Consider the following 22,897-nt stretch of genomic DNA (forward strand, 5'->3'; position numbering starts at 1 on the left):
TTTCAGCAAAAAAGAAAGAAATAGTGTAAGGAAGTTGAGTATGTTGTTTCAAAGAAGCAACATAGAGTTGATGATGAACAAGATGTTCTGGCAGAGCACCAAACATGTTTAAACCAACCTGAATTTAAGCAAGAACTCTCTAAAGATGTAATTTTTTTTTTTAACTATTATTTTATGAAGACCATCCTGAATTTCAATAAGACATTCCTAGATATTATTGAACTCTTCATAAATTCTAAATTTATGTGTTTCTAAAAATATTCTTTTGTATATTTTGGATCAATGTGTCAAATATTAGTAGATTACTCCATTAGTGAGGGGTAATGATTTCATTTTTGTACATATTCTAATGTTTGGAAATCTAAACTTTCTTATGAAAGTCGTCATGAAGTTCAAAGAAATTCTTCATAAAGTTCAAGGAAATTCTTCATGAATTTCATAGAATCATTTCTGAATTTCATAGAATCCTTCCTGAATTTCACACAAACATTCCCGAATTTCATAAAGTTTAGTCACAGTTAAAGCAAAGTGCTAACATAAACATGTGAAAATGTTTTACATCATACAAGTACCAGAAAATCTAAAAAGGTTTATCAAACATCATATATGTCTAAACAACATACAGAGTAAAACTGAATAGAAGAACACACTCTCATCTGCAGATATACAAAATATCCATGCATCTTGTGTCATCTGCAACATGACATAGCTTAGAGAAATCTTTAACCCTATTTCCTGCGACAAAAATTGAAATCAATGAATAAATTTCAGGAAAGTTTTCATGAATTCTCAACAATGCTTCCTTAATTTTCAAATGTGACTGAGAAACACAACAATACATTAGCAACAAACAATAAACATGTAATAATCAAAATTACTACATCCTAAACCATCACAACTTTCCCTACTAACACAAAAAAAGAAGTGAAAAGGACTCTCCCTATTACATTCAATAGAATTCTACTTTGTTGAAAGAGGAAATTGAAGTGAAGCTAGTGATTAGTGTCTACAGGGGAGTACAATGTACACAACCTTGAACATGAAATTTCATATATGTATCCCATGAAATCATATAATCACTACTACTAATGCTCTGGTTTTATTAGCAAGAAAAAAAAAAACTCACCACTCTAACTTTCTTCAAAGCTACAGCCTTGTACACATTACTATACGTTCCTTGCCCAATCTATTTCATAATTAATATCAAAACTTTACATCATTTAATTAACCCAAAAAACAAAAACTTTATAATTTAAAAAACTGAGCTTTTAAGGTACCTTCTCGAGCTTTTGAAATGAGGTAGCACGACGAGGAGTTAAGTTTTTGATTGAATCGCCATAAGCAGCAATAAGCCACGGAGGCTATCCTTCTGAGTCGAACGGAGACTAATACCCAGACGGTGAGATGAGCCGACGGAGATTGGGATCTGCGAATCTTGGGCTATCTCGTCTTTCTGAACCAGAGCTCGAAGATCTCTCCGACTCTTAGATTCATGCTTTTCACTGGCTTAGACTTGATGACTTACAGATTCGATTGGGTTTGCCGGTGGAACGTCGTCTGCGATCGAATTTGGAATCGGCGGAGAGAGAGAAGTGAGAGAGAACAAGATTGTTGCAATCTCACGATTTTGATATTTTTATAATTTTATTAATATATTTGAATAATATATAAATTTGTGCTAGTTTTGGAACTTTTGAATATGTGTGCTAGTTTTGGAACAAAAACCTAAATTTGTGCTATTAGAAATAATATATATTGAATTAATTTTTTTTTATTGAGTAACGGATTAAAATTTGAATAATTAAATTTAAATTTACAAAAATTATGTCTTATAATGACATTTAAGTCATGATGTAGAATATACATTGTTAAAATAAATTCACATATATAACCTAATACAACATATTAAAATTTTATTTTAAAATCTAAAATATACAAAATTTTGTATAAAATAAAATTTAACCAGTGTTATAGCACGGGTATTTATCTAGAATCATTAACATTATAAAATTTTCAAAATAAGTGTTTTTAAAGTAATCATATTTAGCATATGATTTTATTACATAATGCTTTATCCAAAAAAAACTTTTAAAAACAATCACATCAAGTATATTTTATATAAAAATTATAATATAAATAAATTAAATTTTAACCCATGCTCTAGCACGGGTTTTAATCTAGTATAATTACTATTTCGACCAAAAAAAATAACAACAAAAAAAAGTTCAACAACCAGAAATTTTTTTATTCTTTTTTTATTGGTTTGTCAACAACTACTCGTACACACTTTCGTACACACTTTTGGGCCTTTATTCATCCATTGCAACAAAACACAAAAGTTCATGTTGAATTTGCTCTTCTCCTTCTCCTGTGTCGTTGATTCATTTCTTCCTCTAACACACCTGCATCACCTTGGATACCTGAAAGGCAGATGAACATTTCTGGTTTAGATGTTGAGGTTTGAAGAATAGCCTGCAAGGAAAAAATAAACATTCCTATTGAAAAAACAATACATACGATGTCGTTATGAAGTTGTGCCCGGATATCCAATTCTTCCTGAGCTCTCTTCGAAATCATATATTCTTTAAAGACCCTAATCAGTTCTGAGGTGCGCAAAAAAAGAAGGGAAACAATTACTAAAATATTGAAATATGAATAATAAATCTCACAAGAATGACATACTGACACACGGAATTCTCAGTATTACTATTACCGTAACCAGCGTAACAACCAGATCCAACAACAAACCCATCGAATAAACTAACACTATTCCACCATGCCGCTGCCGCGGAGATAAATCTTCCTCTTCCGGCTTCATTGAAGCCTGCAACTGAACGGAACGAAACCCCCACATCATCTGATCTTATCCGCTCGCAGATTTGATAAATTGAAATTAAAACCCGTGACATGTTACCACTTACCGTTGCTAGAACAGAAATTGCGGGATTGGCGAGACACCGCTGATCTCCCACCTCGGTAGATGTAACCCTGTAAAGATATTTCGTCAACCAACGGTGATCGGAATAGAGAGAGAGAGAGAGAGAGAGGGATAGATCATAAAAAGGAAATTTCGAATTCACCTGCGCAGCAAGGGATCTCAGAATCGACTGCATGATCGCAAGAAATTAGGGTTTGCTCTTCTGCGTCTCTGATTTGTTTCTTTCTTTTAAAAAGGGGAAAATATAAATTATCTAATGGGCCTGATGTTTATTCATACAATTCAAGACTGCCATTTTTTTTTGGGCAATTGACAAAAATGGCACACATTTTAGTTTTCGTTCCAAAGTTAGCATTGATTCTTAAAAATGACAAAATTAGCACAAAGTTTTATTTTACTCAAATTAGCAAAAATAATTGGGCTAACAAAAACTAAAGCCCAGTTTTATTTTACTCAAAAATATTTCAAAGCCCACTATCGAAATCAACTTCTTCTTCATCTCTTTTCGTCGCCTCATTCCAAAAATCTGATACGGTGGTTACCGGAGGCTCGCCGCTTTACCAACCTATCTCCTCGCTGTATGTCGTCGCTGTTGTTGTCCCGCCGTTCCGTGCTATCAACCGTTTGATTCGCGTCGCCGTATAAACCATCTTCTCAGTTTCCTCTTCGCAACAAAAACCCAAAACGCTTCATCTCTTCTTCTCGTCGTGGTTAAAAATTAAAAGGTAACCACCATTATCTCAACATATTTCGATTTGCGGTTCTTTTTGGCTGTGTTTATGTGTGTTTAATTTTGAATTTTTTTAAAACCTAAATCAATTGGATGCAAATTTGATAGGGTTGTGTGATTATGTGTTTGATTTTGTGTAAATTGATAGGGTTAGTGATCAAAGCAATCAAATTTCAAATCGGATTATATTTCTTGACTTTATTTCTTGATAATCAAATCAGATTTTGTCTTATTTTGATTTTCTTAAACCCTAAATCAATTCGATAGAAAATTAAGTAAGATTCTTGTGGGTTAAAATTCAATTCTTGTTGTTTTTGAGTTTTTGAGTTTTTGTTGTAGATTATTTCAGTTTTCGGGTCTAAGATATATTCAACAGTTACCTCACTAGATTAATTGTGATCTTTTGTTCATGTTTCACTTTGTTCTTATCTGTTTCCGTTTTGTGTAATAGGCTTCTCCTATATACTTGGGTGGAAGACAAGTATACATTAAGGAAGGAAGTCCTAATCCAGAGCAAGTAAGTCTTCCTTTGAAGAAATTGTGTGATTTATGTGTGATTATGTGTGATATTATGTGTTTTGCAGCTTCCGGTAACCCTATTCATCTCATTAGTGATAAAGCAATCGAATTTCAAGTTTGTTTGTTGACAAGTTTACTCACATTTCCTCCATGGTTACTCCATTACTGCTTTCTCATATTTTTTGATCCCTTTAGCACAGTTAAGTTTGGTATACGGTTTCTAATTGCTAGAGTTTCAGTGATTAGTGAATGCATATGAATCCGTTTAGTGAAAGCATAATTTAGTCAGATGCTAGTTTTTAAAAAAATTCATGAAAGCATCTATATAATTTAGGATCACTTTCCTGATATGATATGCGTTTCATCTTTACAGTCAGATGCTAATTTTTTTTTAAAAGTTCATGAAAGCATCTATATAATTTAGGATCACTTTCCTGATATGATATGCATTTCATCTTTACAGTCATATGCTAGTTTTTTTAAAAGTTCATGAAAGCATCTATATAATTTAGGATCACTTTCCTGATATGATATGCGTTTCTTCTCTTTCTTTTATATGTTGCAGGATATGGGTGATTCTTTCCCTATAGATATAAAGCTTCCTGAACTTTGTTTCAACATAGGAGAGGAACCAAGATCAGATGTGAAGATAAACAAGTTTCCAAACTACGATGCTGTCATACAAGTAAAAAGCATCCTCTCAGTTGCGGAGTATGAGAGGATCAAGAATTCGTTCCTGGGACCAATTTTGAAGGTTATCAACAGAGGACTGATGATGTCTGGGAAGATGGTGCACTGTTTTCTGAGCAGAAGTTTAAAGGTATCAAAGGAAAATGAACTATGGATGCATTTTGGAGGACAACCAATGAGATTCTCAATAAGAGAATTCCATATGGTCACTGGATTGAAATGCACTGAATGGGGAGCTAATGAAGATCAACGGCAGAATCGTTATGATTGGGCTAACACTGAAGATGCTCACACATATGAAGATGTTTTGGATATTCTACAAGGAACTGATCCAGAGGCAGCAGATGAAAGATACTCTCTTGCGATGCTGATCCTTATCGAATGCATCTTCTTTCAGAAGTACAGAGGTAACAAGCTTCCTGCAAAAAACCTTAAGAGAGCTCAGCATTTGGATGTCTTGGCTAATTATCCGTGGGGGAAAGATGCTTATATTCTTCTGATTAAGTCAGTAAAGAAGAATGTCCCATCAAATCTGATGAAGCAAAAATATGACTTACATGGATATCCGTTGGCACTGCATTTGTGGATTCTAGAGTCTGTTCCTATGTTAAAGTCATCTTTCAGCACATTGAGTGTAATTGAGCGACCATCAGCATATCTGTGTGAAAAATACACACATACAGTTAATCCGTCGATTGCTCAAGTGGAGAACATTGAAGCATCAAACCATGTAAGTTATTCTCTTTAATTTAAAACTGAATCGTTTTCAAATATTTAATTGTTTTCTAATATAATCACGATCGTAAGAAGGACTAATATCGTTTTCAAATATTGATTGTGTGCAGCTTAAGGTTATTCACATATTACCATCGATACCCGATGATCCAGAAGATACAGTCTTCTTGGAAGACACTCCTGATCAAGATTTGAGTATGTTAACAGATGTACTGAACAAGGGATACAAATTGACACTTGAAGACTTGAGAAAAAGAGTATTGGATGTTGGTGCAGTGATGGAAGATATTGCTATCAATTCGTACCAGTTACGTAACAAGAGTCTGAAGCCATCTTCTTCTGGAGAGTCACTAATGGAGAAGCTAGATAAACTTTACAACATGGTTACGGATGGGTTCAGAGATATCAATTGCCGGTTATCGAAAATAGAGGAGAGTCTGGGAACATATAAACAAACCAATACAGAAGATCAGGTAAAAAAAAAAATTTAATCAACTTACAGGTTCCTCTTTAACAATTTTTTTTTCATGCATGTAACTGGTAACCGTTTTCGTTTTGTGTTGTAGGAGCAACAACAAGATAGTGGAATGTCTCCATTTACAAACCCTACATTCCCCAGTTCTCAATGCGATGAACAAAATAGAAATAATGTGACTCAAGTTTCTGACTCTCAGCTTCCTACCGAGGTAAGAATTTGTTTCTTACTTGTAAATTAAATTTTAGAGAAAGTAGTCTTAATTATGTACTAATGCTTCCTAAAAACGATTTGTATTTGCAGAGTGGTGATGGGATCCGTCCGACTAACAATTCTCCCACTGAACAATATACATCTGAGACTCAGATTCCTACCGAGGTAAGAATTTGTTTCTTACTTGTAAATTAAATTTTAGGGAAAGTAGTCTTAATTATGTACTAATGCTTCCTAAAAATGATTTGTATTTGCAGAGTGGTGATGGGATCCGTCCAACTAACAACTCTCCCACTGAACAATATACATCTGAGACTCAGATTCCTACGGAGGTAAGAAAATATTTCTTATTTGTATTTTGAGTGTTAGGGAAAGTATTCTTAATTATGAACTAAAGCTTCCTAAAAACGAATTATATTTGCAGTGTGGTGATGGGATCCGACCATCTAACAGGTCTACCACTGAACAAAAAACAGTGCATGTGGCTCTGACTTCTGAGACTCTGATTCCTAAGGAGGTAAGAATTGGTTTGATACTTGTATTTTGAATGATAGGGAAAGTATTCTTAATCAATGTACTAAACCTTCTAATGCTTTTTTCAGCAATCATTGATTCAGTGTGTACAATTGCTGCAAGAAGTTGAAGTTAGCTGTGAGAACAAATGGAGCAAAGGAAGAGTGCGAGCAATTCATGATACATGAATCAGTATTTTGATGGACAAATCAAAGAAAGAAGAATTTTTTGGAAAAGAACAAATACGGTTTTTCCATAGAGAGAATCAGAAAGAGAAAGAAGGTGAACCAAATCCAGAAGTTTTAACTGCTGAGGTAAATATAATGATTCTTAGAACTTTTTAAAAATATTCTAACACATTATATTGACAAGTGAAATAATTCAACTCCAGTTCTTTACTCCAAGCGAAAACCAAACAGAGGAGTTCACCCAAACCGAAAAGCTCGATTCAGAAGATCAGAGGACCCAGAAGCTCGATTCAGAAGCTCAAATGACCCAGAAGCTCGATTCAGAAGCTTAGATGCTCGATTCAGAAGATCAGATGACCCAGAAGCTCGATTCAGCTGTTGATGTAAGTTTTATTATAAACTTTTTCCTGTTACTAAATTATTTAGGAAAGTCTTCTTACGCTAATAAAGGTTCTAAAATATTTTTTGCTTGTAGGGTGATGAAGAGAACCTTCCTCATGAAGGTGGTGATGAAGAGAAACTTCCTCAGGAAGATGGCAATCAAAGTCATCATGTCGATGAAGGTGAAAATCTAAATGATGGACTTGATAAAGAAGAAGATGACGAACAAAGTCATTATGTACCTGAAGGAGTAAGCCCAAATGATGGTGATGATGAAAAAGAAGACAAACAGAATCCACAAGACGAGGGACCATCATTTGATCTTAAATGTTTTAGTTCACCTGAGGTATGTCAATTTAATTCAGTTCTTGTTTGTTTTGTATATATCATTGCTGATTTTGGTAAAAAGTACAAAGAGGATATTCATAAACACGTTTCTTTGTTATATCGTGATTTCAGGAAAAAAAGAGAAAGCTGGATAAGAAAGATAAAATTGTTATTCCAAGAAAGAAGCAAAGAGTTGATGGTGATGGTGAGAAGCAAAAAGATGATGGTGATGGTGTGAAGCATGTTCCAAGGGGAAGCAATCGGCTCACAACTCCATCATTTTCAACCGTTACTCCATATAAACCACCAAGAAACCCTGCCACATCTGCTATTCATCCAATGTTCAACCCTTTCCTCTCTCCAACTTTCAATGACATTGAAGAATTAAATTCTTGGAAGAGATCAAATATTAGACCAGGGTTAGTGCGATGTTTTAACAATTCTTGTCAATTCTAGTCAATTTTCTTTCATCTAATTATCGTCATTTTTGATAATTTCAGAGTGATAACGGATACAGAACCATTCACCTCACATTGGTTAAATTTGCTGGGAAGACGAGAGATGAATTTGCAAGAAACGGTAATTTTGGAATGCTATCCTGAATGTCATGAATGCTATCCTGAATATCAGGTTATCAAATATAATCTTGTCTATTTCGACTAATAGTCTAAAAGCCTCTTTTTTTCATTTAAATGTAGCATATTGATGCAGCTCTGGGCTTACTTTGGTTGAGAAGAAACAAGGATCCTGTTTATTTTCACAACAAGAGACTTCCCAAATCAACCCTTGTGAGGCCAGACTTCTTTTCAAATTTGAAAGCTGCATACTTCAATTTCAAGAAGGATAACTTTAAATCACAATATGTGTTTCCAAAAGAAGTCACTGATATTGTGAGTGGGAAGTTGCCTTCGGATTGTCTTCCTACTGAGAAGTGGCAGGATCTCGATGGAGTTTATGGTATTGCCTATAACTCTACATACAAACGGTTCATTGGTATGGAAATAAGCTTCAAGTCTAGGAAGATTACTGTTTTTGATTGTCGAACTCATGAGAGTAAAGGTGACTTGGTGGAAACTCATGTTAAGCCAATTGCAGGTAAGAACTTATTTGATTATGATAATTTGATTATGATGTGAATCTTATGCTTATGATATATTACTGATAACTATTTGTGTGTATTGCAGAGATGATACCTTACCTCTTAGGCACTGAAAGAAACAGAGGAACACTTGATCTATCTCCATTTAAAGTCTTATGCCCTAAGAAGTTCTTTCGTCGCATTAAGAGTGAAGCAAACTGTGGATTATTCATCCTCAAAATGGTGGAATGCCACTCAATGGGCGTAGAAGAGATGATGAGTAAGCTTCAAGAAGAGGTTTCAGAAGATATTAGAGCCAAATTATGTTTTGATATCTATCATGATATCATTCTTAAGAAGATTGAGATGTTTAGAGGTTGATTTTTTGTTTTCAGATGGTAGACTTTTCTTTGGATTTATAAGTTTACAATGGATTTATTGGAATCATATGTTGTGTGTTTTGGGATTATGATTTAAATGTTAAAGATACTTAGTAAATGGTGTGTTTTGTGAAACTTTTCTTATTTTGGATGGTATTTGTACTGATTAGGGAAAGAATGAAAGTTATTTAGGAAGGGTTTATAGTAAATCAGGATGGCTTTCCTCAAAAAATATAAAACAAGGATGACATTCCTCAAATGCACATCCAGAGGTTCGAACACCCGACATCGTGAAATTGCAAGTGGGAAAGTAACCAGTAGGCCAAAGCCTGTTATTCGGGAAATAGATATAACCTTTAGTATAGATGGGGAAATATCAATTAAGGCATTTTAGGTTTTAAAAAAATCAGGAAGGCATTCCTCAAATGCACATCCAGAGGTTCGAACACGCGACATCATGAAATTGCAAGTGGGAGAGTAACCAGTAGGCCAAAGCCTGTTATTCGAGAAATAGATATAACCTTTAGTATATATGGGGAAATATCAATTAAGGCATTTTAGGAATGGTTTTTAAAAAATGAGGAAGGCATTCCTCAAATGCACATCCGGAGGTTCGAACACGCAACATCGTGAAATTGCAAGTGGGAGAGTAACTAGTAGGCCAAAGCCTGTTATTCGGGAAATAGATATACCCTTTAGTATATATGGGGAAATATCAATTAAGGCATTTTAGGAATGGTTTTTAAAACATCAGGAAGGCATTCTTCAAATGCACATCCGGAGGTTCGAACACGCGACATCGTGAAATTGCAAGTGGGAGAGTAACCAGTAGGCCAAAGCCTGTTATTCGGGAAATAGATATAACCTTTAGTATATATGGGGAAATATCAATTAAGGCATTTTAGGAATGGTTTTTAAAAAATCAGGAAGGCATTCCTCAAATGCACATTCGGAGGTTCGAACACGCGACATTGTGAAATTGCAAGTGGGAGAGTAACCAGTAGGCCAAAGCCTGTTATTCGGGAAATAGATATAACCTTTAGTATATATGGGGAAATATCAATTAAGGCATTTTAGGAATGGTTTTTAAAAAATCAGGAAGGCATTCCTCAAATGCACATCCGGAGGTTCGAACACGCGACATCATGAAATTGCAAGTGGGAGAGTAACCAGTAGGCCAAAGCCTGTTATTCGGGAATTAAATATAACCTTTAATATATAACATGAAATATTTAGGAATGGATTAGGTAAAGACTGAATGGTATTTAGGAAGGGTTGAGGTAAAAAAACACAGACACTCCACAAAGAAACACTCACCACACACACAATAGAGATTAAGAAACACATTTGTTTAAAAATTATAATATTCAGGAAGGACTCCTTGAATCTCAAGATATCCTTCATGAAACTGTCTTATGAATATTAGTATGCTATGAAGTTTACATCTGTAGAGTGTTCCTGAATAAATCTAGTAACAATTGTAAAAAATCAAATGCATAAAAATCATCATATTGGGAATCTGCAAGTACTTTTATTATGTCCTTCATTACCACATCTGCTGCACTTATGATTTTGAGATTTAGAACCTGGTACACCAAACTCTCCAACTGATCTCTTTCTCTTCTTTGGTAGTCTCCCACTCTTTATCCTAGTTTGTGGTGGAGCACAGATGTATTCAGCTACTGCATCTGGAAATACCCAATTCTTCACATCTCCACTTAGATGAATGCTCTCAGCATATGCTTAGGTCAAATATCTTTCAAATAGAAATGATCAACCAGTTTGTATTCATCCATGTTTGTACGCTTTGCAGCAACAATGGCGTGAATTCAAGGAATCCTTTCAATGTCAAAGAAACGGCAGGTACAAGTCTTGTTCTTTAGGTGAACAACAAACTTATTCCTATAATCTTTGACCTCAAACTCATGTTGATCCACTTGAAAAACATCTAGTTTCATTGCCTTACTGAAGCTTAATATTATCTTATCTGTAACATTTGGTGTAGCACGCTTGTTGTATTTGGCAGCTTTTTCCCGTTGCTCATGAAACCATGTTGTAAGGGTTATCCTGATTGTCTCAAGAAGTGAAATCACTGGCAGCTCCCGAGGATCCTTTAACATAGAATTCAATGACTCAGCAATGTTGGTTATCATAATATTGTAGCGGTAGATGGTGCATAACAACGAGCCCACTTCCTGAAATCAGCTTCTTCTAAATACTTGGCCAGTTTTGGATTAGAATTCCGTATATCCCTAAAAGCACCTTCAAACTCATGAAACGTAAAAGCATTAGCTGCTGATTCGATAAGAGGCAAGAAGCTTTTACTCTTGAACTTTACTTTGATGTTATTTTTGAGATGAAAATTGCAAATGCCTTGATGGGATGCTGGATACAATTCTGAGATTGCTTTTTCAATGGATGAAGCACGGTCAGAAACAAATACCAAATCTGGTGCATCAGGGATGATAGTGAGCAAACACCTGAAGAACCAATTCCATGCAATATCATTTTCTGAATCAACAATGGCAAATGCTATCGGGTATAAGTGATAATCTCCATCTTGTGCAGTAGCTGCTAGCAAAGTTCCTTATACTTTCCTTTTAGGAATGTACCATCAACAACAATCACTCTTCTCATTAAAGAAAAACCTCTAATCGACTGGCCAAATGAGATGAATACGTAATTGAAATTCTTCATAGGATCCAACTCAAGATAAGCAACTGTTCCTGGATTTTTTTCCCTTGCCATGTACAACCATTTCGCTAGATGTAAATAACTGTCCTCAGCAGTGCCTCTAACCGAATTCTGACCTTCCTCTTTTGCTCTCCAGGCTTTTTTGTATGGTATGTATACTCCATGATCTTTTCTGGCCAACTCCTTAATCTGTTTTGGTTTGAGACCAAATTTCTTTTCTCCATAGTTGTTGCAGTAAAAACTCCCAAGCAACTTTGCAGTTGCTTGTCTATGGTTGGCATTCCTGTGGGTTGTGTCACAAGTGTGTTCATGACAATACTTCTTCACCACAAAGAATTCAGATGATTTTAGCCTAGTCGCACGCAATTGCCAACTACATTTATCATCAACACATCCCAAAATAACTCTCGTTTTGTTTGACCATCGAACTCTGAACTCAAACCTCCATTCAAGTGCCCAGTTTCTCATCTTGAACATCAACTCTTCCTTGTTCTTGAAATATCTGTCCACATATATATCATCAGCCCCTCGAGTTGAATGTGAACCTACCATAAATATAGGAGAGAGATCTGGAGCAGGAACCAAATTCTCTAAAAAAGATCCTATTCCTTTTTCAGCTGTTGTGATTTCTATATCATTATGTGTCGTAGAAACATCACTTCCAATAGACCGATTAAGTTCCTAGAAAAAGAAAAAGATTAGTAAATGAAAAGTAACATTTGCAAGTAACTATAGCTTTATACTTGAACCGTTCCTAAGTAGTTCATCCTTAAAATTCTTGATATTTATCATGTTCTGTGATTTAGGAAGGGGTTCCTAAACATAGATGAATCTTGTCTAAAAAATTATATTAAGGAATCTAACCTTGTGTGTTTCATGTGCAGTCATATGTGAACTTCCTGGAGAGATCATAATAGGATCTCGATCAGCAGGCAAGGCAAATGAATTATTGTTCTTTGCTTTTTCAGCGGTTGAACATGTATCACCAAGTGGCTTAGAAACTGAGATATCACTACCAAATGATTGATCAAATTCCTACAAGAAGAATTAAGTTAAAAAACTATGAAGAATTAAGTATAAGAAAGTTACAGTGAAAACAAAAGTAAAAGTCATGTACTTACCGATACACACAAACGTCCTATCTCAGGATTTTCTTGTATCTTCCTGATAAAAGTGCAGACTTGGCAGTCATTGCGAATGAAGATAGGAGGAGAATCTTCTACAATTAATTTCATCTTTGGAAGTTCATAGCTGAGTGAAATCTCTTCAACTAGACCATCAAGTCCGAAATCATCAAAAACAATCTTCATTAAATCCTTGTATGTGATATTCTCAGAAACTTCACAAAGGCATCCACCTTTGTTTGTATCAACGAAGAATCTCCAATTAAGCTTGTCATTAATTTTCCACTCACCAAAGACAGAGTATATCTCCAACATTCTACAATCAAGCCAACAAAACCAAAATCACAGAACAAAAAAATTACCGAATCTGCTAATTCATCTATATAGAGCCATAAGTCGCAATTTCTTCCTTAATTTCAAAGAACTCAACAATTTCAAACTCTGAAATTAATGATTGAAGATATCTATTGAAGAAGAAGAAAGATAACCCAACAATTTCAAACTCTGAAATCAATGATTGAAGCTATCGATCGAAGAAGAAGAAAGATAACCCAACAATTTCAAACTCTAAAAACGAAGAGGAAGAATGAGAAATTGAAAGATAAGGCAACGGATTTAATACCTAATTGAAGCTTCACGGGAAAATCTGAGATCAGAAATGAAGATCTCTGATCGGAAAATTCAAGAAGCTTCGTCGGAGAGAGAAATGTAAGATAGATCTTCAAACTCTGAAATCAATGATTGAAGCTATCGATCGAAGAAGAAGAAAGATAACCCAACAATTTCAAACTCTAACGGATTTAGTACCTGAAGCTTCACGGGAAAATCTCAGATCAGAAATGAAGATCTCTGATCGTAAAATTCATCAAGCTTCGCCGGAGAGAAATGTAAGAGATCGGGTTTTGATTTTTTTTCGAATTTTTTAAAATAAGAATATATCTCTCTATTAATTACTCAGTATTAAAAAATGCTAGTTTTGGAACATTCCAGCATGTGTGCTAGTTTTGGAACAAAAACCCAAATGTGTGCCATTCTAGGGTATTTCTCTTTTTTTTTTTCTGGTAAGAATCAAGATTGCCATTTTTCAACACTTATAGCGTTAAGCATTGAGCCGAACCACTCGGTTTAATTAACTTGCTAGTCTATCTACACGGTTCGCACATAAATCTTATTTTTTTTACGCAAAGAAATTTATATTTATTCAACCTGAGTCAATACATATAGATTGTAATAGCCAAATTGGCATTGATACTGTATCAACATAACAATCAACATTAAGACAACCCAATTTTGCAAGAGAATGAGCTACCCCATTAGATATTCTCTTTGTAAATAAACAAGATACATGATCAAATTTTGAAAACCAAAGCTGAATGTCTCGGAGAATATTCGTGAGTGAGGCATTATGGAGATGGCCATTGACTAGCTTGACTAAAATCTCACAATCACCTTTAAAGATCATTGACGTATATCCACGGTTCCAGGAATATTGAATGCTCGATAGCAATGCTTTTGCCTCTGCTTCCTAAGCCGAAGTCGAATGAGAAAGTTTCATTTAAAACTTTGAAATGAAGGTGGTATCCATGAAGAAGATTCAGTCTTTGCAGAGGTTCTGTTATTTTGTTTTCATAGATTAAAGGTTGTTATCCATTCTTTTGTTTCCGCATGTGATTATAAAACAGTAGATGTGGCCCCTTCACGATAACCTTCAAAAACTAAAGTGTTTATAGCTTTCCAAATTCGCCAAATAACCAAATAGGCAATAAAGCATCATGAATGTTAGTGTTTTGATTTGACTGATCAATCATGTAAGAAATTGCCAACTCTACATCAGTACTCGATTGATTCAGTAATTGCGGCAAAGTGTTAGACATCCGCCAAACCTTGAGCAAAAGGACAGTTAAATAAGGCATGAAGGATTGTTTCATCATCTTGGTTGCATCTTGGACTAACAAAAGAATGGATAACAACCTTTAAACACAAGCAAAGATCCGGTTGTGAGTAATGAACAGCGGTTGGGTTCCTTCTGGAAGAGGGTGTCAGATTATTACCAAGCAAGTGAGGGAGCATCCGGGACCAATAGTAGAGGGCTTGTTCAGTGTAAGACTCGGTGGAATAAGATAAACCACCAAGTCAATAAGTAGAGGGTTTATGTATTGCATACTGTCACGTTAAAAACTTCATCATGGAAAAACCGCTTAGGATAAAAACTATAATTCGGAAAAAGAGTACAGTGACACAATCTTTCCTTGGACCAGATGAGTCTTGATCATTGACATTCTCCTTTAAGGTCGATACTCTGCGCGTTATTTGCTGCCTCATTCAAAACTTTGTCATGGAAAAACCCAATGGGATAAAAACCATGAGAAGAGGAAAATAAATGCAGCCACACGAATCATCATATTCTCCCCCTGGAAGTACCATCTTCAAAAGATGCATTTTGATTTCTAAAGATGCATTCCGAATGAGGTAGTCGGAAGCAACTTTGTAAATAACTCTGCTACGTACATTGTTACTTGAGTTGATTGACTGGCTATCAACTTCCTTATTCTTCTCGAATTCTTGAGCGTAAGAGAAGAATATGTCTTGTTTTGTCTCTTTTGGTGTAGCTTCCTTTGATTTGGGCGACATATGCGACATAGTCTTCAAACAGTGTTGTTGCCTTTGGTGACTACTTTAGTTTCGTCTTGCTAATGGGTCTCAACAAGCATTAACTAGTTGATGTTGATCAAACCCTCAGTTCGAAGTTATTTGTCAACATGTTACGAGGCTCCAGTCTTACGCAGGTAACTATTGGTTGACGTTCGAGCATCATATGAACCATTATGGATTCTTGATATGGCATATGAAGCACAACTATTTTGGCATGACTTGAACAAGCAACGACCAAAGTCTGTCGCTGAAACTCCACGAAGTCGTTGTTTTGCGATATATTTTTATATGGAATGATACAAATCCTCCATTTGCAAAACCAACTAAACCAAACTCGGGGGTTCCAATGCCCAAGTTAATCATACCTTTGCAATAGAAGTTACATTTTAACTAATCTCAAAATCAACTCATAGAGAATGAGTTAGATGATGCAAAAAGATAAGTAGAAAATGCTATGCACAATTCATAAAATATATAAATGCTCGTCAGCATTTATATATGATCTTATATGACTATATCTATATAATCCTTTAGAAATGATTAGTATAACATCTATTTTGATAGATGTTTAGTTTGGAATATATGGAGACATATTTGTCTTTCCAAGATCTTTTATTCCAAATAACGCTTCAAAAAATCATCACTGTTATGAGTTCTCGAGAACATAATTATGATATCATATATATTCGGGATAAGCTCTTCAAGCATCCCATAAGGCATATTTCAAGTCATTCATATAGCATTCATTTTGGTTGATAGGGTATTTTAACAAAACATGGCGTGACACACCATTTTGTTATATACCATTATACCCTTTTGATGCTTGGACCACAAGTCCAAATTTACTCGTTTTCATACTAGTTTATATAGACTTGATTACTTCTTTATTGGCTAATAGATATCTCTATATGCTCACAAAGTGGAGATTTATAATCCTCATTAATCACATTGCGTGATAAAATATTTTTATTGTCGACATTATGTCTTTGGTTCCATATTTCCCGTAATGACATGGTTAATCGAGATCTCTTTAATCATTATATAAATAATTTTATTCAGGTACCAGATTTTTTTATTAACCATATCAATCGGTTTCTCTACTCCTCTTGAGGAGTATCTTGCTCCTCTTTAGAAATCTATGTGCTTCTCTCTGGGAGTCTATTAGCTCTTCTTAAAGAGTCTATCTACTCCTCTTTAGGAATTTATTTGCTCCTCTTTTAAGAGTATAATCCTCTTTTTAATTTGCTTTTTTTTCTTTTTGAGGATTGTATTTATCATAGGAACCAAAGTAGTTAATCACATTTTATGTGTCATAGACTTAGTATGTCATTCGCCAGAGACATATTTTTATTGGAGAATTTTTAGTTAGGATGTGAGATTTCTTAGAACTTCAAGTTTATATTTATTTATGTGAGGATCAATAATTATATGAAATCTCATCCATCAGCTTTTGCATTTGATTTGCAATATTTATTTTGAATAGTGATCTGTTGAATTGAACTTTCAAGTTCATATTCATTATATTCATTTGTTCAAAGATTCAAACTATTCAATGATTCTCCCATAATGACGGGGAACTTTTATCATCCAACTTGAAAATATGCAAATCTTGCAATACGCACATATCTCATAATATGGCTCTATATTATTAGAGCAGAGACTCTCCCGCATCTATATATTTCATCCTCTGGGATGATATTTTTATACGGTGTGGAGGAGCATTTTAAAATATATATCACACACCAATAAGATTCATAATGAGAAATATTTGATCTCCAACCATGAATACATAATATGGGAGAAATATTTCTTTATAAAATGTTGGTCTCATATATAATATTGACTACATGCAAAACTGCATGTTCCATATTTTGACATGGAGATTAAATCATCAAGAACCATTTTGCAATCTCTTGGGGTTGCGCTATGAACGATTCATTATAGCTCATTTCAAGATGAACATCAACTATGTTCCACTTTATCACATGTGACACATATATGTAATAATATGATATAACTTTACCAGAGTTATATCGCTCTGGGAGTCAAATTCACCAAAGTTTATCGACTTATTATCGATGTGGGATTCCTTTAATTCTCCCCCTTGAGATGATAACTCTTGAAGTTCATTCATCTCGTATTGAATTCCACTTTAGGATCAACAACATACCGATTTTGGTTATGTCTGTTATCTTAGATCCTTATAAAAATGTGAGACTAGTATCACCTCCCCTCAAGATGATGACTTTTAAGTCCATTCACCTTTAACCAAATCTAATTTTTAGATCTATTATATTTGGGGTTTAATTTTAAGGAGTATAAGAAATCTACCATCAATTGGAACGTTGACACACCATTGCGATTCCAGAGGAACTTTCAATTTGCGGGTGGAGAGAACACGGTTCTGAAGTTTCGGTATGAACGTTGAAGGAATTTCTGCACAAAATATGGCGCCCTGACTCACGACTCAAAGGAATGCCCTTTAACCTTTGATGATCCAAACGATGAGGATGATAACCGTCCACATGATGAAAATGCTGGTGATGATGATCATGATGAATACGATCCTTGCTACGACTACAACCAGCAAACTTACTACTCCGAGACAAACACTTTGCAAACAATTGCGCCGAATGGTGAAATCCCTGGTCTGAAATGGGTTACTAATGACAAGGAGTTTCTCATCAATGATTCTGATGACACCTCTGTCCCGAGTGTCTTTGAAGACACAGAGTTGACTGCAGAGCGACTTAGATATCTCTTGACGAAATTTGCGAATGGAAAGGGTCATCTTGTCGAAGAAGGTACATCTACCATGATGCCATATGCTGTTGAGAAGGAAACTATCAATAATAAGAGGAACAAGGCAACGATGGAATGTTACTACCATCAAAAGGAAGCAGAGGAAGATCTGATGGTCCTGAATCAGATCCGTAAGAAGGGGAGAGTAGAGTCAGCGGGCTCTTGCACCGGTAATAGATTCGACGGAGCCGCGGGGGGGCCGGTACCCCCCAATGCCTCCATGAAGATCATCTCCTGGAAATGCCAAGGGCTCTGCACACCTCAAACACAGAGTCGTTTAAAACGTTTAGTTCGTATTATTAAACCTAGTGTTGTTTTCTTGTGTGAAACTATGAATGCTTGCTCTACTGTATTTGAATTTGCTTCTGTTTTAGGATTCAATAATGTAATAACAGAACCCCCTCTTGGTCGGAGTGGTGGTCTAGCTTTGTTTTGGACAAACGATGTCACGTTATCCAACTTTTATCAGGATGAACGTATGATCGATGTTCATATTATGTTTAATAATAAGGGTTTCTACTTTTCTGGTGTCTATGGTAATCCTAATTCGAGTTTGAGAAATCTATTTTGGAACCTATTGGAATCTATAAACTCAACTCGTAATGGACCATGGCTTCTAGCTGGGGATTTTAACGAGATAATTGATAATTCTGAAAAGATTGGAGGACCAACAAGAGATGAATGCACTTTCAGAGATTTTAGACATATGCTTTCAGTGTGTGATTTATCAGACTTAAAGTCTAAAGGAGATCGATTCTCGTGGGTGGGAGAGAGAAGAGACTATACGCTAAAATGATGCCTTTATCGAGTAACGAAAAATTCAGAATGGTGTGCCCTGTTTCCAACTGCAGAGGCAGAATTTTTAGAATTTGATGGATCAGATCACAAACCAATCCTCACAACAATCTAACCAAGAGTTTCTTACACAACAAAAGCCTTCCGTTTTGACAAACGCTTAACTGAAATGGAGAACTTTGATGAAACTGTTGCAAATGGATGGAACGCCTGCAAAAAAATGGATCATTATTCAATAAGTGATCAAGTCAACAACTGTCACAGAGAGATGGCAAAAGAAAAGCATAGAGCTAATCTAAACTCAGCAAAACGTATTGATCACTTTCAATACCTTCTAAATACAGCAATGGAGAGCACAAACAGACGTAATAGACGCCATATACCATATTTGCAAAAACAGCTTAGTAAGGCGTACAAAGATGAAGAGTATTATTGGCACAACAAAAGTAGAAATAAATGGCTCAACCTTGGAGATCGTAATACAAGTTTTTACCATGCTAGTACGAAGACTAGATATGCAAGAAATTACATTTCCAGTATCCGTGACTCAAGAAACATCAATTACTCGGGTGATCATCAGATTGGTGCTCACGCTCAAGATTTTTTCTCTAATATGTATACATCCAGCAGAGTTCCCGTATCACCAATCGACTTTGACGACTTCCCTCCTACGGTAACCTCTGCTATCAATGAAGAGCTTGAGAGTGAGTTTACTGAAGAAGAAATTTTTGAGACAATCTCTTCCATTGGTGATGATAGAGCACCTGGACCGGATGGCCTAACTGCACGTTTCTATAAACACTATTGGCACATTATAGGCCAGGACATCATTGCAGAAGTTAGAGAATTTTTTGAGACATTGCATATGAAGTCGGATATGAATCACACTATCATTTGCATGATCCCTAAGATAGAAAAACCTGAAACTCTATCAGATTATAGGCCTATAGCATTATGTAATGTTCTTTACAAAATTATCTCCAAATGCATGGTAATTAGGCTAAAAAAACATTTGGACCATATAGTTTCGGATTCCCAAGCTGCTTTCATTCCAGGAAGACAAATTACAGATAATGTAATGATTGCACACGAAGTGATGCACTCACTCAAATCTCAAAAACGGGTGTCAACGAACAATATGGCAATCAAAACTGATGTCACCAAAGCATATGATAGGGTAGAATGGAACTTTTTGGAAGTGACAATGTACCTCTTTGGTTTATCAAAAAAATGGATTGATTGGGTTATGGCAGCTGTGCGGTCTGTAAGTTACTCTGTTTTGATTAATGGTACACCATATGGAAATATAGTTCCTCAAAGGGGTATAAGACAAGGTGATCCTCTTTCACCCTATCTTTTCATCCTGTGTGCTGACATTATGAGTCACCTAATCAGATCAAGAGTAAGCTCGGGAGATTTCAGGGGCATACGCATAGGCAATGGGGTACCTCCTATCACTCATTTGCAATTTGCAGACGATTCTCTATTCTTCTGTCAAGCAAATGCTCAAAATTGCAAAGCAATCAAAGAAGCTTTTGAAGTGTATGAGTACTACTCAGGTCAACAGATAATTACATGTAAATCTCTAATTACTTTTGGTTCTCGTGTGAACGGTCAACTCCAGAATAGATTGAAAACTATTCTTGCAATACCAAACAATGGTGGCGGTGGAAAATATCTTGGTTTACCAGAGCAGTTTGGGAAAAAAAAGAGTGAAATGTTTCATTACATGATTGACAAGGTTAAACAACGAACATCTTCATGGAAGGGTCGTCATCTCTCACCTGCAGGAAAAGAAATTCTCATCAAATCGGTTGCTCTTGCCATGCCGGTGTACTCAATGTCATGTTTTAAAATTCCTCTGGGTGTAATTTCCGAAATTGAGTCAGTCATACAAAGATTCTGGTGGGAAAAGAGTAATCAAGACAGAGGAATACCTTGGATCGCATGGAAACGGCTCCAATATTCAAAGGCAGATGGTGGCTTGGGATTTAAAAATCTAGAGCATTTTAATGATGCTTTACTTGCTAAACAAGCTTGGAGATTGATCAACTACCCGAACTCTTTATTTGCTAGAGTTTTTAAAGCTAGATATTACAAGGATGACTGTGTCTTAGATGCCAAGCAAAGAGCTAACCAGTCATATGGGTGGTCATCTATCTTAGTCGGCCTAGAGTTAATAAAAAATGGTTCGAGATACATTATTGGTAATGGTGAGTCAGTCCGAGTAAATGTGGATAACATCACATCAACAAGTCCTCCAAAACCAGTTCGAAGTGTTGTACAGGATGAACCTATCATGATTTCAAATCTCATTTCTTCAAATTTGGCATATCAATATTGGGAAAATAATAAGATTATGCAACATATAACACCGGAAGATCATAACAAGATTCTGAAAATGTGTATCCCTCAGAAACAAAGATCAGATAGGCTGATATGGCATTACAGTAAATCAGGAGATTACACAGTTCGGTCAGGTTACTGGTTTTCGATGACTAACCCGGACAAACCATGTAACCTGCCACCAAAACCTCATGGATCAGTTCGTTTAAAAAGACAAATTTGGAATTTAAACATCCTGCCAAAGGTAAAGCACTTCTTATGGAGATTACTCTCACGATCTTTGCCCTTTACAACTCGTCTTATATCTAGGGGAATGAATATAGATCCTATATGTTCGAGATGTTTACGAAATGATGAGACAATTGATCACATTCTGTTCTTATATCCATATGCTGAATCCATTTGGGAACTGGCAAATATTTCGATACATGCTCTGTATTTGCCTTCTATCACTAGTGAATATTTCTTAGAAGCTGTCTTTGAAATGCAAAATGATAATGAAGTTCCGTTAGAAACGAAACTACTACCTTTTTGGATCCTTTGGCATCTTTGGAAGACAAGGAATAATTTCATTTTTGAAGGAAACTCGGAAGACCCAAATCATATAGTCTGGCGTGCTAGAGGGGATGTTCAAGAATGGTGTCGAAGTGTTTTAAACCCACATAATCCTCCTTCCTTAATATCAAAACCAACACATTGGACCAGGCCTCCTCAACCAATGCTCAAGTGCAATTTTGATGCAAGTTATGACCCCAAACTCTTGAGACACGAGGTGGATGGATATTGCGTGATTACAGAGGAATTTCCAATGGTTGGGGAGCTGCGAACAGGAGATATGCCTCATCACCTTAGGAAGCTGAAGGAAAAGCTCTTCTGAATGCGATGCAACAAACGTGGATACGGGGAATAAGACAAGTTATTTTCGAAGGAGATTGCGAGTTGCTTATTAAGATGCTGAATAAATCAATATACATTGCTTCCATTGACAGTATTTATCAAGATATATTACACTGGTCTCAGTTCTTTGACAATATCCAATTTGTTTACATCCCAATAATTTGTAATAGAACAGCTCATGTATTAGCACAATTCGGATGTAGAACTGATCTTTTTTATTCAGCTTGTTTCTATTCCCCTGTTTGGTTAACAGAAACTCTTTGTAATGATTACAATTTATCATCTATATAATATTCTTTTTTGACGAAAAAAAAAGATAGGTTTGGAAGTGATGGATAATCACATAGTAATTATCTATTTTATAACATATTAGTCATAAAAATATTAGTGTATCAAGACGTTTTGTAGTCCAAATTATAC

At 35.5% G+C, this 22,897-nt stretch overlaps 3 protein-coding genes, 1 long non-coding RNA gene and 1 pseudogene across 7 annotated transcripts; 2 read left to right on the forward strand and 3 right to left on the reverse strand.

Annotated features, from left to right (window-relative positions):
- Positions 1-518: 518 nt before the first annotated feature.
- Positions 519-1,621, reverse strand: LOC147926449 (uncharacterized). Its single transcript, XR_015581573.1, has 3 exons — positions 1,278-1,621; positions 1,127-1,186; positions 519-735 (listed from the first exon to the last, which is right to left on the reverse strand). It is a non-coding gene; the product is annotated as an uncharacterized LOC147926449 (long non-coding RNA).
- A 601-nt stretch (positions 1,622-2,222) lies between these two features.
- Positions 2,223-3,194, reverse strand: LOC104746347 (uncharacterized). Of its 2 annotated transcripts, none has more exons than XM_087489569.1 (5): positions 3,081-3,194; positions 2,922-2,988; positions 2,714-2,824; positions 2,518-2,603; positions 2,223-2,420 (listed from the first exon to the last, which is right to left on the reverse strand). In XM_087489569.1, the coding sequence occupies exons 1-5, from the start codon at positions 3,111-3,113 to the stop codon at positions 2,394-2,396; spliced, it is 324 nt and encodes a 107-aa protein (XP_087345695.1). In that variant the 5' UTR covers positions 3,114-3,194; the 3' UTR covers positions 2,223-2,393. The 2 variants fall into 2 exon arrangements, with proteins under 2 accessions (XP_087345695.1, XP_010466104.1); XM_010467802.3 differs by having other exon boundaries at positions 2,714-2,830.
- A 251-nt stretch (positions 3,195-3,445) lies between these two features.
- Positions 3,446-9,285, forward strand: LOC104748330 (uncharacterized). 2 transcript variants are annotated; one of them, XM_087487808.1, is made up of 10 exons: positions 3,446-3,663; positions 4,120-4,185; positions 4,753-5,607; positions 5,723-6,085; positions 6,179-6,298; positions 6,391-6,465; positions 6,558-6,632; positions 6,725-6,817; positions 6,903-7,127; positions 7,205-7,334. In XM_087487808.1, the coding sequence occupies exons 3-9, from the start codon at positions 4,756-4,758 to the stop codon at positions 6,999-7,001; spliced, it is 1,677 nt and encodes a 558-aa protein (XP_087343934.1). In that variant the 5' UTR covers positions 3,446-3,663; positions 4,120-4,185; positions 4,753-4,755; the 3' UTR covers positions 7,002-7,127; positions 7,205-7,334. The 2 variants fall into 2 exon arrangements, with proteins under 2 accessions (XP_087343934.1, XP_019092415.2); XM_019236870.2 differs by lacking the exons at positions 3,446-3,663; positions 4,120-4,185; positions 4,753-5,607; ... (3 more) ...; positions 6,558-6,632; positions 6,725-6,817 and adding exons at positions 7,477-7,728; positions 7,842-8,128; positions 8,210-8,288; positions 8,408-8,804; positions 8,894-9,285 and having other exon boundaries at positions 7,007-7,127; positions 7,205-7,384.
- Positions 9,286-10,851: 1,566 nt separating this feature from the next.
- LOC104715117 (uncharacterized) lies at positions 10,852-15,625 on the reverse strand (annotated as a pseudogene). Its single transcript, XR_015581632.1, has 7 exons — positions 15,407-15,625; positions 15,218-15,298; positions 14,350-14,510; positions 14,204-14,236; positions 12,983-13,301; positions 12,726-12,896; positions 10,852-12,542 (listed from the first exon to the last, which is right to left on the reverse strand). The product of XR_015581632.1 is annotated as an uncharacterized LOC104715117 (transcript).
- A 3,778-nt stretch (positions 15,626-19,403) lies between these two features.
- LOC147926450 (uncharacterized) lies at positions 19,404-22,457 on the forward strand. The gene has a single exon (XM_087487069.1). It carries the CDS (start codon positions 19,404-19,406, stop codon positions 22,455-22,457), a length of 3,054 nt encoding a protein of 1,017 aa, XP_087343195.1.
- The last annotated feature ends 440 nt before the right edge of the window (positions 22,458-22,897 follow it).

This window comes from Camelina sativa, chromosome 15, assembly GCF_030686135.1.
Source record: "Camelina sativa cultivar CO46 ecotype springtype chromosome 15, ASM3068613v1".
Classification (NCBI taxonomy): Eukaryota; Viridiplantae; Streptophyta; class Magnoliopsida; order Brassicales; family Brassicaceae; genus Camelina; species Camelina sativa.

Excerpts from the sequence above, each read along its gene's own strand:
- LOC104746347 (XM_010467802.3), bottom strand. The coding sequence starts at position 3,113 with ATGCAGTCGATTCTGAGATCCCTTGCTGCGCAG. Across the intron at positions 2,831-2,921 it reads CAATTTCTGTTCTAGCAACG|TTGCAGGCTTCAATGAAGCC; the intron begins GTAAGTGGTAAC and ends CGTTCCGTTCAG. Across the intron at positions 2,604-2,713 it reads TGGTTGTTACGCTGGTTACG|AACTGATTAGGGTCTTTAAA; the intron begins GTAATAGTAATA and ends TGCGCACCTCAG.
- LOC104748330 (XM_087487808.1), top strand. The coding sequence starts at position 4,756 with ATGGGTGATTCTTTCCCTATAGATATAAAGCTTCCTGAACTTTGTTTC. Across the intron at positions 6,299-6,390 it reads ACTCTCAGCTTCCTACCGAG|AGTGGTGATGGGATCCGTCC; the intron begins GTAAGAATTTGT and ends TTGTATTTGCAG. Across the intron at positions 6,633-6,724 it reads AGACTCAGATTCCTACGGAG|TGTGGTGATGGGATCCGACC; the intron begins GTAAGAAAATAT and ends TTATATTTGCAG.
- LOC147926450 (XM_087487069.1), top strand. The coding sequence starts at position 19,404 with ATGGAGAACTTTGATGAAACTGTTGCAAATGGATGGAACGCCTGCAAA.